The 27,086-nt window shown below is 41.6% G+C and overlaps 1 protein-coding gene across 1 annotated transcript in view; it reads left to right on the top strand.

Annotated features, from left to right (window-relative positions):
* The window catches only part of CCDC39 (coiled-coil domain containing 39), a gene marked incomplete at its 3' end in the record, with an annotated part of 30,236 nt that extends 3,444 nt beyond the window's left edge, over nucleotides 1-26,792 (top strand). The window contains exons 2-17 of the mRNA XM_018572945.1: nucleotides 1,345-1,464; nucleotides 4,344-4,490; nucleotides 4,865-5,023; nucleotides 5,105-5,197; nucleotides 6,087-6,215; nucleotides 9,748-9,939; nucleotides 11,065-11,168; nucleotides 11,292-11,424; nucleotides 12,562-12,756; nucleotides 14,103-14,267; nucleotides 15,711-15,848; nucleotides 16,652-16,860; nucleotides 17,581-17,704; nucleotides 20,696-20,855; nucleotides 22,393-22,499; nucleotides 26,652-26,792. Of these exons, the coding sequence (XP_018428447.1) occupies nucleotides 1,345-1,464; nucleotides 4,344-4,490; nucleotides 4,865-5,023; nucleotides 5,105-5,197; nucleotides 6,087-6,215; nucleotides 9,748-9,939; nucleotides 11,065-11,168; nucleotides 11,292-11,424; nucleotides 12,562-12,756; nucleotides 14,103-14,267; nucleotides 15,711-15,848; nucleotides 16,652-16,860; nucleotides 17,581-17,704; nucleotides 20,696-20,855; nucleotides 22,393-22,499; nucleotides 26,652-26,792 (2,316 nt within the window). The remainder of the gene's footprint in view (nucleotides 1-1,344; nucleotides 1,465-4,343; nucleotides 4,491-4,864; nucleotides 5,024-5,104; nucleotides 5,198-6,086; nucleotides 6,216-9,747; nucleotides 9,940-11,064; nucleotides 11,169-11,291; nucleotides 11,425-12,561; nucleotides 12,757-14,102; nucleotides 14,268-15,710; nucleotides 15,849-16,651; nucleotides 16,861-17,580; nucleotides 17,705-20,695; nucleotides 20,856-22,392; nucleotides 22,500-26,651) is intronic.
* Nucleotides 26,793-27,086: the final 294 nt, after the last annotated feature.

The raw sequence follows: 27,086 nt of genomic DNA, 5'->3' as shown, positions 1-27,086 counted from the left end.
GGGGATGAATTGTTTGAGAATGTGATGGTTCAGTGGTTAGGTTGAGGTGGGATAGGCTTCCCTGAAGAGATGAGTCTTTAGGGATCGCCTAAAGGCAGTCAAGGTGGGCGACAGACGGACAGGTTGGGGTAAAGAAGTCCAGAGGATTAGGTGACAGCCACGTGGGGATGAAAATGATTAGGGATTTATTTCTGGTTAAAGATAATACAGGTTAGAAAACCTCATCTAATGGCTTTAATTTCTCCCAAAGTAAGCTCATACCACCCTAAGTGGCCATTCACACTGGGCGTTTAATCACGGGATTTCTACCGCGATATCGCGCAAATTTGCCGCGCGATATCGCGAGAAGTCCCCGTCCAATGATTTTCAATGGAGCTGTTCTATTTAACAGCTCCATGTCGCTTGTGTGGGACCCTTTTTCCCGCGGATGTCGCGCAATTTTTCTATTTTTGCATGCAGCCTGACGGTGAAGGTCGCGCGATCGTCACTGGAACGTCGCCCCGCACAGTCGCGCTATACTGGCCGCGCGGATCCGCTCGAGGTAAGTGTCGCTTAGTGTGAATGGGGCCTAAAGCATAAACATGAACACTTGGGCAACCTGAACACCTTCAGAGGGCCAGGATGTGCTTCTACTTCATGTTGAGCAGCTTTACTCCGCTGTAATACAGGTTGGGGGAGGGGGTACCTATGTAAGTCAGTACTGTGTTGTAGCCTGAGTTTCCTGCTGTTCAGCTATCATCTCTAGGTCACGGCTGTAACCATTATCTTTTGTTGTGAAGCTTCTGCCTGACTTGCATGTTGCATGTCTTTGGTGACCTTGCAAACAATGTAAATGACTTGTGATGTATACCGCTTGTCATATGAGTGGAAACATGGATAAGTTAACCAGAAGCATCACAGCGGGAGATGGTGGCTATAGTTGTGACTGTGAATAGTATTTCACTGCTGTAGTCCTGTTACCAGTCTTTACAGACTGCTCCCTTGACTTACCACCTGCTGGCAGATTCACATGTAATATATTTTATATTTACCTGTTTGAATTAAACTAAAAATATATCTAGAGTACTATTTGTAGTACTGACCATTTGTAAACAATATTAAATATGAATCTTTACAAACCGCAACAGAAAGTAGTTACAGCCATTCAAATTGAAGCTATCCTTTTTCTAGGGCAGACTAACATGTTTTTGTGTTCACAGCACTGTTTTTACTTGTCTCATTTTATTGCTTAATGCAAACAGAAAACAGCCCAGATGTATTTCTTAATATTTCTAGTAATGGATATGGAAGAAAGATTAACAGCGGTCCACATACCTGCCATATAAATGTACAATTCAATTCTAGATGCAAAAGAAACAGAAGGAGAAGCTGCAGTTGTCAAACCAGTTGCAGGAAATGGATGACCGAATACAAGCAATGGCTGACCACCTAAGGAATGTCAGGCAAGAACTGAACTATACTCAGGTAATTTCAATATCTGAAACACCAGAAATACTTAATTATGTAGAGTCTACATCACCTTCTGTTAATAACATCATTCATAACGGTAAAATATCCCTTATTGTATTAATATAAGGAGATGGCAATTACCTCTTTCATTACTGGAGGATTTTGGCTCCGGTAGTGAATTTAGCTGAACACACCATCAGTATGACTCTATTCCCCCACTCCCTTCATCATATTCAGACCCTAGGACACACTTTTCTCACTCCTCAGTAATATCTCAACTCAACCACACAACTTTATAGAATCCATGTCACCAGTGAAATCTGCCTCTTAGTAAACACAGTTCACTCCTCAGTATCCATGTCACCAGTGAGATCTTCCCCAAAGCAGACACAGCTAAGTCACCAGTATCCATGTCACCAGTGAGATCTTCCACGAAGTAGACCAGCTCACTCACTAGTAAGATTTACCCCCAGTACACATAGCTCTCATTCCTATTTCAAAATCACCAGTAAGAACTTACTGGAAGGAGACAGCTCAGTCCCATTATCCATGTCACCAGTAATAGCTACCCCCAGTACACATAGCTCTCATTCCTATTTCAATGTCACCAGTAATAGCTACCCCCAGTACACATAGCTCTCATTCCTATTTCAATGTCACCAGCAAGAGCTTCCCACAACAAGTAGACACAGCTCAGTCCCAATATCCATGTCACCAGTAAAATCCTACCCCAAGTAGACACAGTTCATTACCTAGTAACCATGTCACCAGTAAGATCCACCCCTCTACCCCCCCTTCCCTAGTACGCATAACTCTCATTCTAGTATTTATGTCACCAGTAAGATCCACCCCTCTACCCCCCCTTCCCTAGTACGCATAACTCTCATTCTAGTATTTATGTCACCAGTAAGATCTACCTCCCCTCAGTACACATAGCTCTCATTTCAGTATCCATGTCACCAATAAGATCTTCCCCAAAGTAGACACAGTTCATTCTCCAGTATCTATGTCACCAGTGAGATCTACCCCCAGTACACAGCTCCCTCCCCAGTGTCCATATCGCAAGTGAGAGCTTCCTGCAAGTAGACACAGCCCAATTCCAGTATACATGTCGGCACTGAAATTTTAACCTTAGTAGACACAGCTTGTTCCACAGTATCTATGTCACCAGTGTGATTGGCATTGCTATGTCTTGTGCGTAATAGGCTGCACATGTATGTATCTTTATAACATATTAGTACAATGATGTAACTGAATATGCAGCATGTGCATAGTTGATCATTGCAAACATTCAGCCCACTTTAACATGGACACATTCCTCCATATAACATTAACAGATATGACTGTATCCTGTTGGTCACATCCTCCTGATACCCATTCTGCACATTCTTCTTTCCCCAAGACTGGCAGGACGTATCCACACCCATGTACCCCAACCAGCCATGCACGCTGAACCCCTCAAACCACACAATATTTATCATTAAATATAACATACTAATATATACAACATACTGTTAATGCATCTATAACACTAACTATTCTTTTTATAACACCTATACACCTGTATGATGTTATTTTTTAATATTGAGTTGCAACTAATAATCTTTTTTTCTGTTTTCTTAATCTTTTCCTAGACTAGGTAAATTTAGGACCACAATCAAGCAAAAACATAAAATAACCAACTCTGATGTTAGAAATGTATTTTAACCAGTAGTAGCCAATCATATCTCTACTAATTTAGTGTACAGTTTAGTGTAGCTGTAAGATTGTTAGCTATGTGACAGAGCAAAGACCCATGATCAGAACTAAGCAATTCAATATTGAGTGACTTATGGTGCAAGCTATGTTGGTCTGTAGCTGAAATACATTGTCCAAGGTTGTGCAGTGCAGAAATGTACTGGATTTGGCATCCTACAATTAATTATGAATAGCTTTAGTTGCACTGTCATATAACTACAAATCCTTTTTTTGCTTTGTGTTATAGCTCACCATTGCACTTGGACAAGAAAATTAAAGTCCAACTCATAGCAAAACTTTTTTAGTTCTATATAGAGTGGAGAAGAAATGCAAACTCTGTCTGTGCCCCTACTGGAAAGAATACACGTCACTTCCTGTCCAGGTCACAGGGCCAGGAGGTAAAGTGGAATCTCTCCAATGGGAACAGTAACAGAAAAAAAGCACATTTTTCTTAAGGGGTTATAAGAGTTGACAGATTTTCGCTGTATGTGTCCCATTGGGGAGCTTCAATTCTCTGTTTGTCCTGATGTCCATTGTTACCGAGACAGAAAATGAGGGAGAAACCAACATTTTAGATGTTGTCCCCAGAACAAAAGGTAAGGGGCAATTTTCCAAAGAGGAGACCTGTTCCAGGGACAGATAAGATGGGAACTCCCCTCACTTAGGGAGCTTTCCTGTAACTTCTTGTGCTTCCAGGAGAGGAAGTGAAGAGAAATGTCCCCAATGGTACACAAACAGCAAAAAAAACAAACTGGCGTGGGTTTTATCCCTTCCCTTACTCTATCCAAAAACAAAAGTTTTGATTGTACTGTATGTATGTACTTTCATGAATAACATGTAATCTAATGAACAACACTTTAATTCACTTTAATGACATCAAAAAATATAATGATGTAAATGGCCTCCAACAGTTATCAAGGACCCAACATCTCAACGACTCTTTGTAATTCAGCGTTTGTTCTGCAGATGAAATGTTTGCAGCCATGGCCTATCGTTGAAGGTAAACCTCTTTTGAGAGCTGTGGAAAGCAGTAGAGCGTTGAAGTAAAAAAACATTTACACAAAACACCTTTTTTGCTTTGTGTCGTTTTAGTGTGGTTTTGTGCGAACCCAATAACACACAGACAGGGGCCGTTAATGTAAAAACTGTTATTCCAGTCTCTTTGTAGGGCCAGAGAGAAAGAAATTGAAAGTGAAGAACACTTTAAAACTCTCGCTGAAAGGGAAACGGGGCGTCTAAAGCAGGAAATTCAACGTCTTCAAAACGAGCTGGTGTCCTTGAGGGAGAAGAAAAATAATCAAGAAGTAAGCCTTAGATGTAGATTCCTGTTCTCATTTGACGTAAATATAAATTCAAGGTAAAAGCAGTTGCAGCAAAGGAGCTTGCTAAAGAAATAAGCATTGTGTCTATACAATGCAATTTAACGTAGAGCACATCATTAAGCTATTATAGAAGACAATAATTGATATGTTAATACCGGGAAATGTTGTAGCCTCCTGCAGTGGAATAAGCGTCGTGTGAAGATACTGTTTCAAAGTCCCTATACATTGTTTCTTTATATTATAAACTGCCTGCTGAAAAGATACATAATAAATAAGTTAATTAAACACATCTGAATTGTTTATAACATCAAGGTTATAGTTGTCATCCGTAATTACCTCCTTATTATTTTATTTAGAATAACATATTCAAGGCCACTCAGAAACTGGAGAAACTGAAATGTCAGCTCAATTGGGACCAGCAGGCTCTGGAAGCCTGGTTGGAGGAAACCACTCGTAAAGACGAAGATTTCGTCGCCATTCAGAAATACGCTCAGAAAGATGAGGGGAAAATTAGGGTAAGTAATGTTTGTTTTGTCATTGTCACCTGTATATAGCTGGATGTATAATGGCAGTAAATATGAAATGTTTCTCTGTAGGAGTTGTCACTGCAGATTGAAAGGATGACCGTGGAAGCTAACCAAAAACGGAAACTCTTAGACAATGAAATGACAGAGACCATCACTGCACAGGTATGATCTTTAAGACACATATTTCTTTCTGACCGTATGCTAACTCATGGAAGGTGTCATTCACTTTTTTAAATCTATATATGTTTAGTCCTCACATTTTGTTCTATGCAGCAAAAGCTCACTTTAGAGTTGCCAAGACATTTATAATAAGTCAAGCGATCTAAATAATAGTAGTATGGATATTAAAGGAGAACTATGGGGTTAGGGCTTTCCCCATAGTTCTCCCTAGGGTAACGGGAGGACACAAACTAGCGTCCTCCCGTCACCCTAAGCTCAGTATACCGCGAGCTACAGCTCGCGGTATACTGAGACGCCGCAGTATACCACGAGCTACAGCTCGCGGTATACTGAGACGCCGCAGTATACCACGAGCTACAGCTCGTGGTATACTGAGACGCCGCAGCTGAAGCGGATACCAACAATTATGTCTGGATCCGCCCAGCTGTGTGAGTGACAGCTGGCTCGCCTATCTAGAGGCAGAGCCAGCTGTACCCTCCCCCTCCCCTGTCCGTTCCGCCAGTCAGCGCTGGAGGATCGGAGCTGGGGGAATCCAGCCCCTCCCCTGTCACGGCAGAGAGCTGTGACAGGATCGAGAGGTGAGTGAACGCCGGTATGTGTTCGCTCACTTCCCGATCTACTGAGCCGACCTGTGACAGTCTCATTGTCACAGGTCGGCTAGAAAAGCACTCTCCTCATAGTTCTCCTTTAAAGGAAATCTAATGTGAATTTGTTTTATGAAACGCTTATTTTGCTTGCATAGATTTTATATGCACAATCATTTATAAATAAATGGTATTTTATTATTTGTATCATTTTTTTTTCAGTATTCCCCTAAGCAGTAGTTACATCTTCATGTACAATGAACAGGAAGCATCTTCTTCTTTTTCAGATTGAGCTGGACAAGACAGCTGAAGATTTCCGCAAAGCACATTCAGAAAGACAACAGCTGATCCAGCAGTGGGAAAACACCATTGATCAGATGCAGAAAAGGGACAGTGAAATTGACCAATATGCACTGGTAAAAAGATATTTTTTTACAACAAATCAGTGACTTCCATGTAGAGACCTTAATAACTGATTTCTCTGCTTAATTTTTACATTTAAGGGGTTCATTTACTAAAAGCTAATAGGCTGTTTACTTTGCAAGGGAATTTGCACACTGGAGGGGAACTTAGCTTAGTGAATTTCACTTTGCAAAGAATACCCAATTATGTGCAAGGAAAATAAAAAACATGATTGGGTGATAGAAGTCAGCAGAGCATCACCTCATTCACTAAGCTAAGGGGAATTTCCCCCTGCAAACTGCAAATTCTTTTGCTAAGTGAACAGCCTACTTGCCTTTAGTAAATCAACCCCTAAGTGTCAATCCAGGGTACAATGTCTTAGCATGCCTTAAAAAATGAGCATTCAAGGGTTCAACAACAGAGTTTGAAAAACTTTAAACCATTGTGCCATAAATATTCTTCTTCATACCCTTTTCATAAAACTGAATGCAAAGTGAGTTGGAGTGGAGTTCTCATTGCTGAAATTGTATATACTATTTCTGCTGCTCGACAATAGTTTGTTTTATCTGATTGCGACTGCAGACCTTTAGGCAGAGAGCGTAAAACCTATGTATAGAAAAGCTAGGAAATGAAATACAGTTTAACAGAAGTGTTCCAACATGACAGGGCAGGGCAAGGTGGTTCATTGATGACTCTAGTTACCCCACTGGCATCATTACAGTTATTGCGGTCACATTGCATGTCTCCTCTTTATTGTTCTGCTCTACCATTATTAAATAAGCTATATATACACTGACTGGCCACTTTATTAGGTACACCTTGCTAGTACTGGGTTGGAGCCCTTTTGTCTTCAGAACTGCTTTTATTCTTTGTGGCATTGATTCAACAAGGTGATGTAAACGTTCCTTAGAGAGTTTGGTTCATACTGACATGATAGCATCACACAGTTGCTGCAGAATTGTCAGCTGCACATCTATGATGCGAAGCTCCACCAGCCTGAAGCGTTGATACAAGGCAGGATGGATCCATGCTTTCATGTTGTTTACATCAAATTCTGACCCGACCATCCGTATGTCGCAACAGAAATCGAGACTCGTCAGACCAGGCAACGTTTTTTCCAATCTTTTATTTTACAATTTTACTGAGTCCTTGCAAACTGTAGCCTCAGTTTCCTGTTCTTAGCTCACAGAAGTGGTACCCGGTGTGGTCTTCTGTGGCCGTAGCTCATCTGCTTCAAGGTTCAATGTGTTGTGTGTTCAGAAATGCTCTCCTGCATACCTCTGATGTGCCAAGTGGTTATTTGAGTTACTGTTGCCTTTCTATCAGCTTGAACCAGTCTGGCCATTCTCCTCTGACATCTGGCATCAACAATGTATTCTTGCCCAGAGAGCTGTAAACCCTAGAGATGGTTGTGTATGAAAAACCCAGTAGATCAGAAGTTGCTGAAATACTCAAACCAGCCCGTCTGGCACCAACAACCATGCCACATTCAAAATCACTTAAATCACCTTTCTTCCCCATTCTGACGCTCGATTTGAACTTCAGCAGACCATCTTGACCATGCATACATGCCTAAATGTATTGTGTCATGTACCATTTTTTCCCAATGAATTATATAGCTATGAACAACATAATTATGCATTGGCATTTACATTTATTATAGTGACGCCCAGAGAACTTTTGTACATTAGATTACTGTGATAGAATTTCTTATCGCTACAAGAATTGACATTAAGTACTGTTATTGTGTTAGGGTGGTAAAGGCATGTTGGTCATTTGAAAATATATTGTATTACAGTTTTCCATACAATTAACTGCTGGGATTCTCTTAGGATTGCACTATTAAACTGGCTAGAATAGTGTGCATCAATCATTGCCGGGAAAAACAATAATAGTTCAGGCTACATCATCCCAACCTTTAACTTAAGGGGAACAACTAAATACTCAGCGTAATACTGTAAACTCTATTACTTGCAAAAGGAATTTTAATTCTGTTCAGGTTGTCTTGTGATTCACATTTCTCTGTCATATTGCACAGCCAGACAGGTGTCAATGTTTACCTTGGCCTGACGTCCATCAGAGTTACTGTGCTTCCCGGGAGAGCTGGGAGCCCCAAAGCCCTAAGACTGCTACTGGCTGCCGCCATCTTGGCTGTGTTGTCAACAGTCACAGCAGACTCAGAACTGCCACTCAAGTGACACTCGATATTATTCCCCTTTACTCCCCCAGCAGCTATATAAAAGGTTTTGTAGGGAGGTGAGGGGCGGGGGCCTTGGCGTTAGTATTTAGACACTAACAGAAAAAGAGAGGGCCTGCAAGATGACATGCAAGGAGGGAAGGGACTGTGCTAGGAAATTGACAGTCAAATTTTCAAAGACACATTGCAATTGAATAAAAAATAATTTATGGAAAGCAGCCACTGCAAGTATTCACTTAAATTATGTGATTCTTCTATTATTTTACCTGCAATGTTTTAACCTAGCTAAAGGGTCTCTTTTAAGCTATTGAGTTCAGTCAACAACAGGGTTTTTTCAACAAGGAGCTAAGGAGACCCTGGAAAACGTGGCAAAAGGTATCTAAGGCTGACTGTATTTTATACTAAATCAAAGTGAAACTTTTGTCTGTGGTGGTTCGATCAGCAGAGACAGATTTGCTTTCCCCTGATCTGACCTGTCTGTCATGATTGCAGGAATTAAGTGACCAGTGTTTTCAGCAATCACTGCAGATCAGTGCGACAGTGGGAGATGTACTGAAGTGAATAGGCAATCCAAACTAGTTTATAATGCTGCCTCACATGGGGTATTGGGAGTTTACAGCCCCTGAATAAACTTTACATTTAAGGGTATACGCCAGCCAGACATGAAAATGTTACATTTAAAGCCTATCTCTAGGCAAAATAAAAAAATATCTTTGCAGTGGGGCTACCCCCACACTGTAAGGGTAACTGCTCGTTTATGTCTAAGGGGACTTTTACTTATCGGATCCCCGCTCCCCCAGTGGTCAGCGCTCACCTTTCCCCCCTCAGTTCCGGGGCAGTTCTTGTGGACTGCCCCATGCTACCCACGCATATACAACAGGGCTGTGGGCCCTGCATTAGATATGACGATGTCAGTGGGCATCTGACTGCCAGGGGTGGAAGGCAGAATTGGCTGCTTGCACTAGTATTGAATCCAGCAGGAGCGGGAATCAGGTAAGTAAAAGAGTTTACACAGGTCCCCTAGACAAAAATGCACAGGCAACCCTTGCAGTGTGTGGGTAGCCTCACTGCATGGGGAGTTTTTTCTTTTGTAGCTGGAAATAGGCTTTAAACTCCCCCAGGGGACAGACCCTACCTGCTGATTTCTGCTAATCTAAATATTCACTGCCATGTTTGCTAATTACTGGGGCTGCCATTGTCCTTTTTCCTGAATGGCCATGAACCCAAGCCTATAACAATGCAGTGAAATGTTTCCTAAATTCAAACACTGCACACATTGTCTACAAACATAAAGAGCGTGTATCAGATTGAATGAATGTAGCTATCTAACACTAAGTTTTCTTTCCTAGCTGTTAGCTCAGGTCAAGCAAGAGTTACGAGACAGAGAAAGTATAATCAAGGAGAAAATCCAGTTCCTGAACAGTGAAATTGACAATAACAAGGAATACGAGAAGAAGATTGACACTGTAGAAAGAAAAGCAGCCAAACTGAGACAGGACTATCAAGAGCAAGAGGCTGTGCGGAACAATCTACAAGATGAGGTAACATCAGAAAGAGACAGAGAACAGTGTGGATTAAACACATCTATTGAAAACAGCAGATACAATGTTGTGATATTGTTGAGAGTTTCTGTGTACCAACAGAAATTCACCAAGTTCTTCTGATTTTTGAAGTTTATCTGTTATCAGTAATTCAGTGGAGTAGTGCTAGCTGTGAAAATACACTTTAATGTCAGGGACCTGAATACCAGAATTCTACTATTCTGAAGATCATAGCTATACCAAACATGTTTGCTGGGGCTAGAGGCAGGTTGCTCAGTGATTTACAGCCTGCAACTTAATAATTTGCACAGCAGAGCCGAGGACTGTTTGAAGTCACAGCCCTTGTTTAAAATCGACTGATGAGCCAGACAGGTTGCTAAGATATATGCATCCACAGATTCATATGGAACTAGATAGGTACCTTGTGTCCTAATAGTCAGTACAACGCAACACGTAGATTTCTGACAAGGGCTCTGGCTTCAAACAATCCTCGGCTCTCATGTGGAAGATAGTAAGTTGGCGGCTGTAAATCACATAACAGACACCCTCTGGAAGCTAGTTGAAATTGTTTAAAAGACAACTATGGCACAACCTTTTTTTTGGCCATGGTTTTCTTTAGGGTCACTGGAGGGCAGGAGCGCACATCTGCACTGCAGCCAGGACAGATCCCGACAATATTGTCAGGATCCACCCCACTGCCTGATTGACTGCTGGCTCTACCTCTCTAGAGTCAGGGCCAGCTGTGCCCCCCCTCACCTGTTTGTTCCTCCAGTCAGCACTGGAGGACCAGAGGGGAGGGGGGAATCCCTGCAGGGAGCGGTGGCACCCTACAGACATGGCATCCCATGTCTGTTTTGCAGAATGGTGGGGCTTATCTACAGAATGCAGTGGAAGTGGCCACACATGTAGGAATGCAATGGGTTTCTGGCCAGCGTTTCTGGATCCCTCAATGACATGAATAGTCCGCTCTATTGATAAACATCTAATATTTATCTAGTATAATACCCAGTGCTGAATGTTTTGTACTCGATGGAGCTGCCCTTCACTGTAGTTCACATAATTCAAACCTGTGTATATTTTGCGATCTGCCACACATAACCGCTTTTCCTTTTTTCTTATTAACAGCTGGATACTCTGAAAGGGACTGTTGATAGAACAGCTACCGAATTAGAAGTAATGAGGATTCAAGTCAACAATCTAAAGAAAGATATCAGGAATAAAGAAGAAAGGTAAGTACTGATTTTTTTTTATTATTTGCCTTTTTTTTGTTTACAGTACCGCAATTCTGTATTCTCTTAGAAACGTTCATTTTAAATGTGATGTGATTTCAAATCTAAATGTGATATTTTTAGGTTGAATCTGTCAAAAGAACATAATAAGGGCCTGACTGAAAAGCTGAAGGTTGTCAATGAATCTGCATTGAGTGTAGAGGAGAAAGCACAGCGTATGGAGGAGATGCTGAAAGAACAAGAGAAAACAGTGAAGGTAAGGTTCCCTGGCTTATTAATTGAAGCAGTGCAAAGATTACTGTGCATCACTGTGTAGTAAGCCATTGCAACCAACCAACCACATATAGAACAGTCAAAACAATGAAAGATGCTTGGTACTAAATACTATATGTGTGTGTATGTATGTGTATGCACATGTGTTTGTGTGTGTGTATATATTCCTTGGCTCCCTCTAGTGGTGGTAATGCCATGCAAACGGCATTTGGCCAGCGTATGGCTGGGCAGAAGGTTCATAAATAGATCCCTAAATCTGTATGTAGCGCCATCCCTATAATAAGGTAGCATGAGGCTATTGCCTTAGGCAGCATCTCTTGAGTCATGTGGGGAAGCGGCAAGCAGAGTGGTATGGCCGCTCTGCTGCAAAATGTTTGCAGTGTGTCTGCTACCCCCTTTCCGGCCAGAGTGTCCCAGGTTGCTAAGAGCTGGGCGGGGAGATGTGTAATGGCCATAAACATCTCTCCGCCCAGCTCTTATCATCCTCGGATGCTCTGGCCAGGGTCCCGCTCCGCTCCTGGCAGCCAGTGAAGTCACTGGTTACCAGGAGCTGAGCGGAACACTCTGGCTGGCATTCTGCCTGTACCACCAGCCCCCATGGCCTGAGGCGATCAAAAAGGCTCAGGATGCCCCTGTATATATGTATTCTATCTCTTCCTTGAGGACTCATTCATACTGTGCACCTAGGGGCTAATTTCTACAAGGGCTGACTGCCAAAGATGCTGCTATAGGTAAAGGGCCTGCAATTTACAGAGCAATATTGATAGACAAATTGCAGTAACTGGCAGCAGTCAATCCAGTTTCATTTTTATCAGTACAGTAAAGAATGATTCCTGATCAGATTTCTATGGACTAGTGCATTTGGCACGTTTATTTATTAAATAAGCTTGAAAATGTTGCAGGAGGAATGACCGAGGACAATGTTGTCAACATATATGTATTCTGTTACCATTAGTTCATACCATACATGTGTGCAAGACAAAAATAAATTGAGCAATAAATCTAAAATACCATCTGCAATTACACTATTCCCTTACAGCAGACTGTAAAGAAATAGAAATGTCTTTTGTTCAGATACTGTGCGAAACGACCACTTTAATCTTGCCATTTGTACCCGCAGAATCTGGAAGCCCAGCTAAAACAAATAAGAGAGCAGCATTTCAAGAAATCGCAGGAGCTGCATGAATACAAGACAAAAGAAAAGCACATGATATCAGAAATTAGTGGAAGTCAGGTCTTGCTGAGAAACCTTAATAGTCAACTGCAAAAACTTGACCTACATGCTTTAAAGCAACAGGGGATCATTTACAATCAGGTACAAAACCACGCTGGCTTTCAACCATTAAATCCCTTAAATGCCACTGCTGTGTGATTAGCGAAAGCTAACCACATGCAGGACATTTTTCATAATTGAAATATTTTCAAATATAGAAAAGCAGCTTGGAAAAAAGCCTAATAATAAACAAGCATGTGAAAAGACAATGTGGGTATGTAACATTTACCATAAAGTATTCAAGTTTATAATTGCATTATGATGCATGCATGATTATAAAGTGTTATTTTTAACAATGTATTTTTAAAGATGACAAGGCCTTGAACTTTTTCTGAAATCACATTTGAAAAATATTTATAGATAGCAAGTGCTCTTCACTGGTATTAAAAGTGTAAAATACTGGTTGGTGTTGATATGAAATTGTCCATATGTGTTTTAGATGTACCCAATACCATTTTTATAATGCTTTTTCACCCTATATTAAAGTGGAAGTAAGAGTTAAAAGAAATCTGATGACAGATTTCTTGACAGCAGGCTTGTTTATGGCAGAAGAGACTGTGTAAATCTCTTTTGCCATAAATGCTTTGTTCTACCATTCAGCATTTTTTTTTTCTTCTGAGATACTCATGCGCAGCACAGCGCACAGGCCCTGCATGCCAAGATGAAGTAACTCCCATGCGCATGTGCAGGACTTACGTCATAGGGGTACAGCCAATCAAGCAGCCAAACACTCAACACCCAGAAAAAGACTAGGGAGAAGATGGAAGCGACGGTGAGGGAGAAGTGCTTCGCTGGAGGGGATCGGTTTGGCAGGTAAGTCTGCCATAATGTGCTAATATGCTCTGCATACTCGCACAGTGTGGCTAAAAGCTCTTTTTTTTGTAAATAGCTTTACTTCTGCTTTAAACCCAGACAAGAGACAGGCTTATCATATCTAGCAGGAGAAAACCATGCTGTTAAATATTACATGCAGCATCACTACAGATCAGAACTAGTTTTGAGCCTTGTTCAATGAGATATAGTAACCAATGCTTTGCCAAAAATAGTGAACATGTAGTACAAAATTAGTGCTGAAACCCTCCTGCTGTGAGCTGCAGTGTCTAGGGGCGGAGTGTAAGAGACAAAAATAATTGAGTATCTTGCTCATTCAGGGGAAGGTAAGTAAGGTAAGGAAATGTGTTTGTTTACAGTGTAAGGCTTCTGCATCACATTATTAACTGGATTCAGTTCTTGATTATACTCTGATACAGGAGCCTTTAGATGTACTTTAAATCATGTTATTGGGTGTGTACTGACAAGCTTTTGCATTTACAAATAAAAAAGAAGGAGTCATGTCTGTTTCCAGTGAATTGTCACACATATTGCACCTAACTCTTTATTTTGTACAGGATTTCCAGATACAGCAGCTAGAGCGCAGGCTATCACGCTTAAAAGGTGAAGTCAACACAGATGAGAAACATGCCTTGGAGACAAAAGTATCTGAACTTACAAAAACATTAGATGAACGTAAAGCTTCTCTTAATATCTTAAACACCCAGCACAAAAAGCTTCAGGTAACACCGTTTATCTGTTCAAATGTTAGAGACAGTGATAGTTTTTGTTCTAATGGACATACGCAAAAAAACTGAATATTTATGTAATCAAACCTTTGGGTGATCTTGACGTACCCCTAAGCTGAGAACAAGTGTCACTGTACACTTTTACCAAAGTATAGTGGGGTAGCTACTAAAATTCCCGTCTTTTGGATAATTCTGTACTGCAGTACTGTCCTATCATTGTATTTCATGTTGTGGTCAGTTGTACCCCATGAACCAGTGTCAATCAGTTTTTAAAATGATTTGAATTCAGTGAAAGTTTCACACCTCAATTTTATGGCAGTTTCTTTTCTGCACTGCTGTAACTGGTTTTAGGGTACCTGTAGGCATGAGATGACAGTTACTTAATCAGTGATCTTATATCTTTGAGTGACATTCAAGCCAGCCAACCATGTCAGGGAGAACAGTTGTTGGTTCAGGTTGGAAAAACCATCCCGATAGTTAACGAAGAATTATGAGGTGAGTGCTTTTCACTCACCTCATAGTTCTAGCCGACCTGTGATAATGAGACTGTCACAGGTCGGCTCAGTAGATCGGGAGGTGAGCGAACACATACCGGGTTCGCTCACCTCTCGATCCTGTCACGGCTCTCTGCCGTGACAGGGGAGGGGCTGGATTCCCCGCTCCGATCTGCCAGCGCTGACTGGCGGAACAGACGGGGGAGGGGGCGGGTACAGCTGGCTCTGCCTCTAGATAGGCAGAGCCAGCTGTCAGTCACGCAGCTGGGCGGATCCAGACATAATTGTCGGGATCCGCTTCAGCTGCGGCGACTCAGTATTCCGCGAGCAGCAGCTCGCGGTATACTGCAGCGTCTCAGTATACCGCAAGCTACAGCTCGCGGTATACTGAGCCTAGGGTGACGGGAGAACGCTAGTTTGTGTCCTCCCGTTACCCTAAGGAGAACTATGGGGAAAAGCCTTAACCCCATAGTTCTCCTTTAATGTTCCTCCCTGATAAATATGCTCTGATTACTTCATTCACACCACAAGGAGCGAAGTAGTGATAATTGAGCCAGGAGAAATGCTGACTTACTAAAGTATGATTCTCTTGAATATATGTACCCAGATCTTTTGTTTGATCTTTGGGCATCACTTAATTTAGGAAGCTTGCCAATTATGACTCGGTTATCATATGATTATATGCAGATTGGACAAGATCTGCACAGCTATGTCCAGCATGCAAAAATGCCAAAGATTGGTCCAAAATGCAAAGATTGGTTCACTTATCACTACTTACACAAGTTAATAGAGCACTCTGTAGTGCACTGCCGTACACGTGTCCTGAGCGTACAAGTATCATGTGTGAAGACTGACCACATTCTGAAGTCTGTTCTTTTGTAGTGTATTACTGTGTAATGTTTATGTTTCTTTCTTGTCTGACTATATATTGTTTTGTTAATAGGGTGATGTACGGTACATTAAAAGGGAGCTTGAAAAAACAGGCCAAGAGAAAGGAGGTCTGATTAGTAAAATGGAGGAACTTAAGCTGTTCAACACCATGTCTGATAAAACATTGAAGAAGCTCCGAACATCAAAACAGGTAATTACCAACTGTATTATTATTGTTCAGAAAAGTTCTGTTACCACACCCACATATCTAGTGCCTCTTAGTCATATCTAAAACCTATGTACGGTTGGAGATAAATGGGGAAACAATAGAGCAAAAGGTGAACTATAGTCTTTGTCCTTTATAATGTACATGCGAAAGTGATCAACTGAACTTAAAGCCCAAATCCCCAATAATATAACAAATTCATCAATGGGCTGGGAAAAAAAAAAACAAAAAAGTTTCCAAGACCCCCTTTTCACTTATCTTAAGGTATGGTGACATCAGCACTGGGTCATCCAGCACCGGGTCTTTCTCCTCTCTACTTCTTGCTGGGGTCCTTCTGTAAGGTGCCCACATCACTGCCTGCATGGTGTGGGCAATTACCATTGGCTATCCACAAGAGGGGTCCTCTCAGGATCCAGAACACTACTGATGTCAGCCCGGGGGGAGTCAAGAGGATCGGCCAGCACGGGTTACTGTGCAGTGCTGCATTAGCGGCCCACCACTGATGGAAACAGTGTCAGTCAGGTACCTAGATGAGGGGCTCAGGTGAGTATTGGAAGTAATTTGCTTCACCAGGTAAGAAAATGGAAAACCCTGGCAGAATAGGTTGGGGGGAGGGGTAGGGATGGTAACGAGAGAGAGAGTTTGGAGTTGGGCTTCATATAATTTTTATAGCGTGTCAATGTTTAAACCCCTTGTTTCTATTTATAATTTATGATTGTGTGTGTGTATATATATATATTTATATATATATATATAAATATATATATATATAATGTATTTTATTTTAGGATTTAATGGTTGAAGACAATATTCTGAAACTGGAAATCAAGCGGTTAAAGGACATGTTGTACAGTAAAGCAGATGATGTTTTCTCGCTGGCGAAACGCAAGTTACAATTACAGACTGCAATGAAGGAGCGGACACAAGAAATCGCTGTGCACAAAGAAATGCTGAAATCTCAGATCAGACTTGTAGACCAGGAGCGGCAAAATATAAGGTAGATATCTCACTTGATGAAATATCTTACTAAGAATGATGGCCAATTAGACATCTGCTCATTTTGGTTTCATCGTAGGATGATCATAGGATAATCTGCAATATTCCTTCTGACTAGGCTTATTAGTGAGTATCAGTGTGAACAGCCACACATTCTCTGTATGCAGTTACAAGCACTTTCAATTATCACAAGAATATTGCCCCCAAAGACCTAAGAATTACACAAAAGCATTCCAGTAGCGGAACTCTGGGATAAGCAAATATTGCCTAAAACTAGAGTCAAGTGTATTCTTGGTGAGCTTTGTGTATTTCTTCCAGATCTGTGCAGTAATACATTGTGAAACCTTGCCTCTGTGTGGGAGCTTCCTGTAATAAAGACCGGTCAAGGCTGCTCTCCCTCCTTGTGCAGGGTGACTAGTCTTGTCTCCACGCCCTCCTATAGTTTCCTTCAGGCAGCCTGTAGTGGGTTGGGCCTGCTGGGCCCTTAAAGGAGAGCTATGGGGTTAAGTCTTTTCCCCATAGTTCTCCTTAGGGTAACGGGAGGACACAAACTAGCGTCCTCCCGTCACCCTAGGCTCAGTATACCGCCAACTGTGTTGTGGACTTGAAGGCGGATCTCTGTATTTGGGTTCAGTTACTAAGTGGGGATTTTAAATTACTTTTTGAAAAGTTAATATCTAAAAGCTGAAGAGATTTTAACTGTAAACTTTGATTTGTCTAGCTTCGAGCTCCAGGACAGACTTGCAAAAGTTGATAAGATGAAAAAAAGGTTTGAAATAATTACTGTTGCAATGATGCCCCCAGAGGGAGAAGAGGAGAAGTCGCAGGCTTATTACATAATTAAGGTAAGATTTATAAGAAAAGCACATACTGTATATGTAAATCTTGTTTTTCAACTAGAAAATAACAAGACTCTTAAAACCTATGAAATTCTTTAGAGGTGAAAGCACTACCCCTCATCCCTGATACTAGGACAATAAATGAATCTCCAATTTCCAGCCCAGCATAACAATAATGTGTGTCATGATATACAGTAGATCTTCACTTTCCATACAATGATAAGAAGAAGCATGGCGGAACACCCAGCTCTGGTTGTTTCAATCTGTTGCTAGCCATGATTCTTATTGGATCCTACAGAGCTATTTTCTTTGAGGTGTGAGAACAAGGCTCCCTCCTGACTACAAGCAGTGGGTGAGAGATAATACCCCCAACTAAAGTATATTATACAATGGACGTTGTGATCTAGCAGCGTTCTCTTTCATGTCCATTGTGAGACATAGCCACTGGGGTGAAAAGGCTGAGAAACTCTGCACAAGAGTGTTGAAGCTTTGGAGTTCACATGTAATATTTTCATTTTCTGCACACAATATAATTACCTGAAATTGTAAAGATTCTGAACCCTGTTGGACTGTTTGGCTTTTGCAAATGCCAGTTAAAGGATAAGTGCACTACAAAACATAGTGCACTTATCTCTTAGGCCCTGATAACCCCTTCCCGACTGATGACCGTATTATCCCGTCACGATCGTTCAGTTCGTTAACGACCGGTGACAGGATAATCCCGCCATTTGGTACAATAAACGCTGATCCGTGAAGGGTTAGGTGGCCACAGTCCCGTGATCAGAGCGAGAGCTGATTGCTGTGATCGTAGAGCCATGACAGTCACAGAGATGGCGGCAGTTTACTGTGTTTTGTAAACAGCTAGCTGGCTGTGTTACAAAAGTGATACAAAGTATCTCTGAGGAGAATACTGTATTCTACTCAGAGATACTAAGTATCAAAGCCCTTGTCAGTAAAAAAAAATAACCCCTTAGTGCCCCCTAGTTTAAAAAAAATACATAAAAAGTTTTTGTTTTTTTTATTAAAAAAAGGAAAAAAGTTTGAAAAAAATATTTTTAATAAAAGAATTTACAAGAAAATATAGCACAGGGGTGGCTATTAAAGATAGAAGGCAAACATACCACGTTCTAAAATTGTTACAAACTAAAATTGTATTTCACTATATCTATAACTCCCAAAATAAACTGAAATCCCAGACATATGATAGATATACACTATATTGCCAAAAGTATTGGGACGCCTGCCTTTACACGCACATGAACTGTAATGGCATCCCAGTCTCAGTCCGTAGGGTTCAATTTTGAGTTTGCCCACCCTTTGTAGCTGTAACAGCTTCAACTCTTCTGGGAAGGTGTCCACAAGGTTTAGGAGTGTGTCTATGGGAATGTTTGACCATTCTTCCAGAAATGCATTTGTGAGGTCAGGTACTGATTTTGGACGAGAAGGCCTGGCTCACAGTCTCCACTATAATTCATCCCAAAGGTGTTCTATCGGGTTGAGGTCAGGACTCTGTGCAGGCCAGTCAAGTTCCTCCACCCTGAACTCGCTCATCCATGTCTATATGGACCTTGCTTTGTGCACTGATGCGCAGTCATGTTGGAACAGAAAGGGGCCATCCCCAAACTGTTCCCACAAAGTTGGGAGCATGAACTTGTCCAAAATGTCTTGGTATGCTGATGCCTTAAGAGTTCCCTTCACTGGAACTAAGGGGCCAAGCCCAACCCCTGAAAAATAACCCCACACCATAATCCCCCCTTCACCAAACTTTACACTTGGCACAATGCAGTCAGGCAAGTACCGTTCTTCTGGCAACCGCCTAACCCAGACATGTCCATCAGATTGCCAAACAGAGAAGCGTGATTCGTCACTCCAGAGAACACGTCTCCACTTCTCTAGAGTCCAGTGGCGGCGTGCTTTACACCACTGCATCCGATGCTTGGCATTGCACTTGGTGAAGTAAGGCTTGGATGCAGCTGCTTAGCCATGGAAACCCATTCCATGAAACTCACCACATACTGTTGTTGTGTCAATCTGAAGGCCACACGAAGTTTGGAGGTCTGTAGCTATTGACTCTGCAGAGAGTTGGCGACGTCTGCGCACTTTGCTCTTCAGCATGGGCTGACCCCGCTCTGTCATTTTACGTGGCCTACCACTTCGTGGCTGAGTTGCTGTTGTTCCCAGTTGCTTCCACTTTGTTATAATACCACTAACAGTTGACCGTGGAATATTAAGTAGCAAGGAAATGTTTGCACAGGTGACAACCTATCACAGTACCACGCTTGAGTTCACTTAGCATGCCGCAATCAGTTGATTGAAAGAGCCAGTCGGAAAATCTTCTAATGAATGGTGCTTTGCAGTCAATCAGCTACAAACACAGTTTGTATATTCTGACAGCATAGAAAAATACATAGAAAACAATTTGTTTGGGGGATTTGTCCATCAACAAAAGAACAGTGCATGTTTAGATTGAAAGCTCTCACAAGCTCTCATCTTGTCTTGAATTGTATTGTAACTGTTGGCTTTATATAAATCCTGTATAATAGTATAATGTAATAATAGGGGAAAGATCTTGCCACTTGACATCAGAATGCGTTTCTTCAGGCTCCATCTGCTTTCTCTCTGGGTCTCAGATGCTTTGTGATCATGTAGTATTTCTTTATCCAATTGTTTTTTTCAACAACTGTTGTTCTTAGAGTGCGATCACATACAGTCTTCTCTTATAGGTTCAAATCACAGGGTCAAATGCAAAACAAAACCTCCAGTTTCCAACAGGTTCAAAATGTTTTTAGTCACTTAGCTTTGTGTGGACTCTTCCTTTTGCTTTTTCCAGCTGCTTCCAGAAAACTATACTTTAGAAAGCCTTGCCAATCACTTGTATTTGTGCTCTATTTATGCCTTATTTTGAACTTTGTTAAAAATTATTGAGAGCGGCTGCAAAACTATAATATACCAGCCTGTAGACAAAACTGATCACGCTTTGCATAATGGTTCTTTAAGGCTGCACAAGAAAAGGAGGAACTTCAGCGTGTTGGTGATGAGCTGGATGCCAAAATCCGCAAGGCTGAAAAGGAAATCCATGCCCTAGAAAACACGCTGCAGGTCATTAATGGCTGTAACAACTCCTACAGGAAATCGTTTAATAAAGTTACTGAATCAAGTAAGTCTGCTTGTAGATTGGTGATAATGTATCCACATACTGAATCTGCCAAATCCAGTACATTTAGCACCAGCAGTGTAGGGTGACGGTCTACCGGAATGGATATCATTTTAATGGATTGTTTAGACGGGCCCTCATACTACGGAACACTTGGTAAATTTTCTTGATCTGACAGGTCAACTCTGAAGCATTATGTGTGTGTGGCCATCTTGTCATTGTACCTCTGCCATTAACAGGAATTCAGAATAAAAAGAACAGACTATTTATAACAAATTTGCAAGAGGTGTTTAAGAAAACCCGTGCAGGATTTCATGTGCTGAAAGCATGCAACTCACAGCCTTAGAAATTTGGTAGCAGTCTGACATGTGTTTATGGTTGGATGCCCAATGGTCTTCTTAGATTGCAGGGATATGCATGCTTTCTTCTGAAAGCAGAGCTGAATCATCCACAATGCAAACTAGTCAGGAGCTTAGGGCTAAATGGATGTCCAGGGGGGTCCAGCTACAACCGTTATGCTCCTGCAGTAAGCCAAGGGGATAGTGCAGTTGGTGAAACCTGTAAACCTGCCTGTTACTTTATAGGGGAGCATGTACTTGTAGTTATAGGCAATGCAAATGGGGTGGCTTCTCTGTATCTATTGCAATCCTAATGGAAGGTTGGGGGGGGTGGGGGGGGGGCAAAGTTGCTTCTTTACTTGTCTTATTCCGTCTCTGCATGATTATGTAGCTTAGTGTCTGCTAGCATATGAAAGTTCCCATAGACATTACGACCAAGCCAGAGCTGGCCATGCCACAGTTCCCTAATATAGGTACCTTTACTTACTTATAGAGGAGAGGATCAACAGTGGTGAAGAATCAACATTGTTTTCTTAGTTGCTGCCTTTCATACCATAGAATATGGAGGTGACAACACCACTACCGATTTCAGAAATAGTCGCACTCCAAGGGTCTTCATCAAAGATAAAAATCTTTATTTATGGAGCAAATACATAGTTTGTTCTTCCCCACGGGTACTCCACACTGATGCATTTCACCAATCCTGCTTATTCATATATCTCTATGAGTAAGCCGGAATGGTGAAAACGCGTTAGCAGTTGAGCACCTGTGGGGAGGAACTAACAGTATGCATTTGCTCCATAAATAATGCTTTTTAACTTTGGTGAAGATCCTTGGAGTGTGGCTATTTCTGAATTTGGTTGCTATAGGCGGCAGCGCTCTTGTTTGCCTGCACCTGGGATGCACTCACAGTACAAGTTGTTTTTGGAATTTGAGCAGTGTTTTCTGTGGATTACCACTATCTCATTGCTTTAATTGTTCATCTGACACTTGAGAAGGGTACGCCATGTTTTCTGGCTTTCTATATGAGTCAGACCATGGTCTGAGGATGGGATGGGGTGGGGTTGTGACTATGAGTGGATCTCTTCTGCACACACCATTATAAGTAACAGCACATTGTTTGCTTTGTTACAACAAATACTGACTACCAGAAAATATTAGCTGCAAAATCATAACTCTTCAGTGCATTTCCTTGCTCTCAGGTGAGGAGTATGAAGAAAAAATTCAGCTAGAAGAACAGAAGAAAGCTACTGAGGAAAAATATAGATACAAGCGGAGGCAAATCAAAGAGCTGCAGGAGGACATGCAGGTAAGGAATCATATGAGCACAGCAGTGGTGGCAGCAAGAATAAAGTAATCAAAAGAAGCCGTAAAAATGTCCATCAGCATGAGGTGTAAAGTATCTTTTATTAAATAACACTAAGTAAGGAAAACTCAAAACATACATTTCATATATTGGTACACATTATGGGGCTTCTTTAGATACATGCACAGTCCAGTATATACAATGGCAGTTCTTTCATTGTTCCAATTGCTCTTAAAGGTGAACTCCAGGCAGATTCAAATTAATGTCGCTTTATGTTCATTAATACAATCTTTTTTTAATTGCAAGCAGTTTATGTTCCTGAGTTTGACTTGGCATTGTTGTCCCTGTACGTGCAGCCCCTGCACAGCAGAGCCCAGGCTAGGAGAGAAAAAAACAGCACAAGGAGCAATCATTTGGGGTGCAGTGCTCATATGATAACAAGGAGTATACTGATATGGGGTGAGAGCAGAGCTTACCACTCTGTTCCTTCTTCTCTTACTGTCCAGTCACAGGCTGGAGAAAGAACAAGACATGCAAATGTTACTTAAAACTGAACTCCAGCTTTCCCTTCAGTCTTGCACAAAGACCCATGCCTATGAAGAGAACAGCATCATCTAGCGTTTTCCTTCCCATTCTTACTGCACCTGACCGAACACCTTCATTCTTTAGATTTTAGTTCTTTCAATTATGGGGACCCCCATGACCACACTGACCAATGAGTGCTGGCCATTTGCGGGTGAAATTTGAAATTTGTTAAGGGGCAGATTGGTGGGGGTAAATCCATTTCCCAAATTCACCTGGAAAAGTGGAATTACTCTTTAGGCCAGAGTTACTGTAGATACCAAGTACAAATCTAAGACTACGTCACACCTCCGCATTTCTCATGTCGCACATTCATCTCTATGGAAGATGCGTTTTACTGAAAATGGCACCAGAGATTAAGCAAGCACAGATTTTTTTTTTTTTTAGACCTTTGCAACAATAAGGGCACATTCACATGCAGTGCAGCATACTGCAGTGCCATACAAAAACTGCTGCAGGTATGATTTTAGGCCTAATGTGGTGTGTTATGCAGCTCCTTCAAATGAATGGTCTGCCTTATTACAATGCATGTTACTGCCCATGCTAAAAAGCACCACAGCGGACCTGACTGTTGCTAATGTGCTCTAAAATGCAAAAGTGTAAACAGAGCTTTATTCTGCAAATTATTCCTGGTTTTTGCAACAAACAATTATTTGTAAAAATGTGTATTTTCTTTTTAAACACAAAAATTAAACACAAAACAAACAGAAGCTGCAAACAGGTAAAATGAGAGTAGATGAAGCGAAGAGTTCATTTGGGCTAATTGGAGGTTAACTAGATAAGGTAGGTAAGGAAATCACAAAACAAACCTTTGACCTGCAGTAACAGGCTGCAACTATGAAATGTAACAATAAAGTTACATCATTTCAATGATCACTGCAGTTAAAAGAAAAAAAAAAAGGCTACTGTTAGGCCCCATTTTTTATGCGCGTAGTACGGGCGTTTTCTGTTCATATGTCAGTGCGTTTTTGAAGCTCGTTTTCAGTTGTCCAATGAGAAGCAAGCTCAGCTGCTGAAACGCGCATAAAAAATGTGCGGAATCGTGCAAAAACGCACTGATCAACCCGTTTCCATTGAAGTCTATGTAGCAAAATGAGCTGATCAATGCGACAAAAGAAGCTCAGGGTAACGAGCACATATAGACGATCGGCGGGCTATGGAGCCGCCGATCGTCTATACGTGAAACACCCGGTAACGGGTGTTTGCATTGGTCGGGTCTTTTCTGGCCGTGCGCGCCGCTAGCCGTTTTTTACAACGGGCGGACGGCAAGTGGTTAAAGCAACAGGCGTATTTGTACGCGTGATTCTGCGTACATTTGCATGAACTGCCCCCATAGGAATGTATGGGATTTTATTTGCATGCGCTTCGGCGTGGAAAAATCCACGCAGCGAAACCCCCCACGTGTTAACGGGGCCTAACAGCGATCACTTAAGCAGGAGCTGCTGTCAACGGCTTCTGCTTTCACACAAGACTTCGGCAGGTTCATGTGTGAGAGACCAACCACACTTAGGTTGGGGGCACACTTAGGTTGGTAGGACATATGCAATGAAGGTTTAAAGAGGAGCTTCACCCTCCATATGACAACAAAGGCACCTTAAGAAATGTTTACTGGCAATCTACAAATAGATACTTCTAGATCATTGCCGGCTTTTTATTCTTTGCATACCTCTTTCCAAAGAATAAAAACTGCATACCAGTTCAGAGATGAAACTTCCCCAGGAAGGGACTGGTGATGTAACCTTCTCAGGATGCATCTGCGAGGCCAGGGCTACATCACCAGTGCTTCACTCAAACAGGAAGTGGGAAAACAGTAATTGTAAGTCAAAATCATCTTACATTACCTAAAGAATGTAAAATCATCTTACATTACCTAAAGAATGTAAAATCATCTTACATTACCTAAAGAATGTAAAATTATCTTACATTACCTAAAGAATGTAAGATGATTTGATATAAGCATGCAGAGCTGCATGCTGGTGTGATTTTAGTAAAAGGGGGTAAAGGTCCACTTTAACGAACGGCCTCCATTGTGCATATACACTGAGTGGCCAGATTATTATGACCACCTGACGTTTGTAGGCACATTAGCTATAATTAACTATAATTTGGCGCTGAAGTTGCTAGAGGGCCAGACCATTATAAATAGGGAAGCGGGTTGTTTACCACGACAGTAGAAGTGATTTTTTTCTGAAGATATGGGTAAACAACGCGATTCAACAGCCTTTGAACGTGGGATGATTGTTGGCGCTCAAGCCATGGAGCGAGTATCAGTAAAACAGCAGAATTCGTTAAATGTTCAAGAGCAGCTGTTGTTAAAGTGTTTAAAGACTGGACTGTCAGCCGAAAGTCTGGGTCTGAACGTGCGAATTGTGGCCGTCAGCGACTAGCCAATGTTAGGGCAGAACGGAGAGTGGCAAGACTGGTACAAGACAACCGAAGTGCAACAGTGCAGTGTCAGATTCCTCGCATCACCTTTCAATATCTCGTGGAGTCACGAGGCGGCCCAACGAAGACATCTCGTGGAGTCACGAGGCGGCCCAACGAAGTACTGATCGGGTGGTCATAATAATCTGGCCACTCAGTGTATATACGTGTGTATATATACAGTGGTGCCTCGGTTCATGAACTTAATTCGTTCCGCGATTCTGGTCGCGAACCGAATCAAACTGTGATCAGACCGCAATCTTGACTACAGGAAGCCATGACCATGTGTCATAGCAGCGAAAATGGCTGCGGTTGTGTTAGTCACCCAAAGCGGAGTTTGTGAACGGAGGCAACATTTTGCCAAACTTCCTGTTCGCGAACAGAAGCGTTCGTAAACCGAGGTACGTGTGTGTGCGTATTCCTTGGCTTAGCATGTAATGAACTTTTTTTGTATTGATTTTAACATGCTGCAAATGAGACAGCTGTCACCAGGGGGTTATTCTCATGCTACTAGCCAATTAAACATTTGGTGTACGGTTTGGGCTTAAGGGCCTGTTCACACGACGTCCGTTTTCTGTGCTGACCTGATCCGTACGCTCCTGCACTAAAAATTCATTCTAATGTATCCCTATGTGTTTTATGGGCTACAGTTCTCGCGTGCGCAGTCCGTTCAGGTTACGACAGAAAAATTACTGCATGTCACATTTTGTACGGTCTGGAAACGCAAAACGCACTGCACTGCAGCTAAGATGCTGACAGCCCCACTCCAGCCAAAAAAAAAAAATGTTTTTTTTTTACTAGAATGCATCAAAAACGCGGCCAAACACATAGCACCGCGTCTGCAGATCCGCACCCGAAAATCATGTGAACAGGCCCTTAGTCTTTCCTGTCTTCGGAGCAGTTCACACTTCCCAGATAATGTAGGGCAGTCATGTTTTTCAGGTAGTTATCACCCCATAGAGCCAGAGAAAACGGAATTTATTAAACTTCAAAATTATGATCTTTGAGCATTTTTCATTAGAGGATGTTATCCAACTGTACAGATGTCACTGATGAAATGTCTTCTCAATGCTAAAAGACAAACCACGCTTTGAAAACTATGAAAACACTGTCTATATGATCTCTAAAGGCAACGTTACTTTATTCCAGATTATGAAAAACACTTTTGATAGCATGATGAAAGAGGAATCATCGTGCCAGGAGAAGGTGAATGAAATGCTTCCCAGCATCACACAGCTTAACAAAGAGACGGAGGATCAAAAGATCAAGTTGGAGCGAGTCAGGAAACAGGTTAATGTCTGCAGTTGTGCACTGGAAACATGTTTTATGCTTTGTACAAAGTAGATATGTTATGTCTTATAAGGAGCTTTATTGTTTCAAGTGATTTCTATGTTCACAAAAGCACAAAGCTGTGTTTCTTCACCTTCTATGTTCACAGCAGTGAGGCCATATGGGTTTTATACCTTCATCTTTCCAAGAAAAATGTATAAAATCACAGAGCAGCGGGATCAGTCCACAAAGTCATCAGTAGCTGTTATTGTAACATCTGATACCATGTCTATTTCTTAACACAAAGTAGATGAT

This window comes from Nanorana parkeri, unplaced genomic scaffold (assembly GCF_000935625.1).
Source record: "Nanorana parkeri isolate BGI_ZX_2015 unplaced genomic scaffold, ASM93562v1 scaffold2182, whole genome shotgun sequence".
Taxonomy (NCBI): Eukaryota; Metazoa; Chordata; class Amphibia; order Anura; family Dicroglossidae; genus Nanorana; species Nanorana parkeri.
Note: the sequence above shows the minus strand (reverse complement) of the source record. Positions and strands in the feature narration are given on the sequence as shown.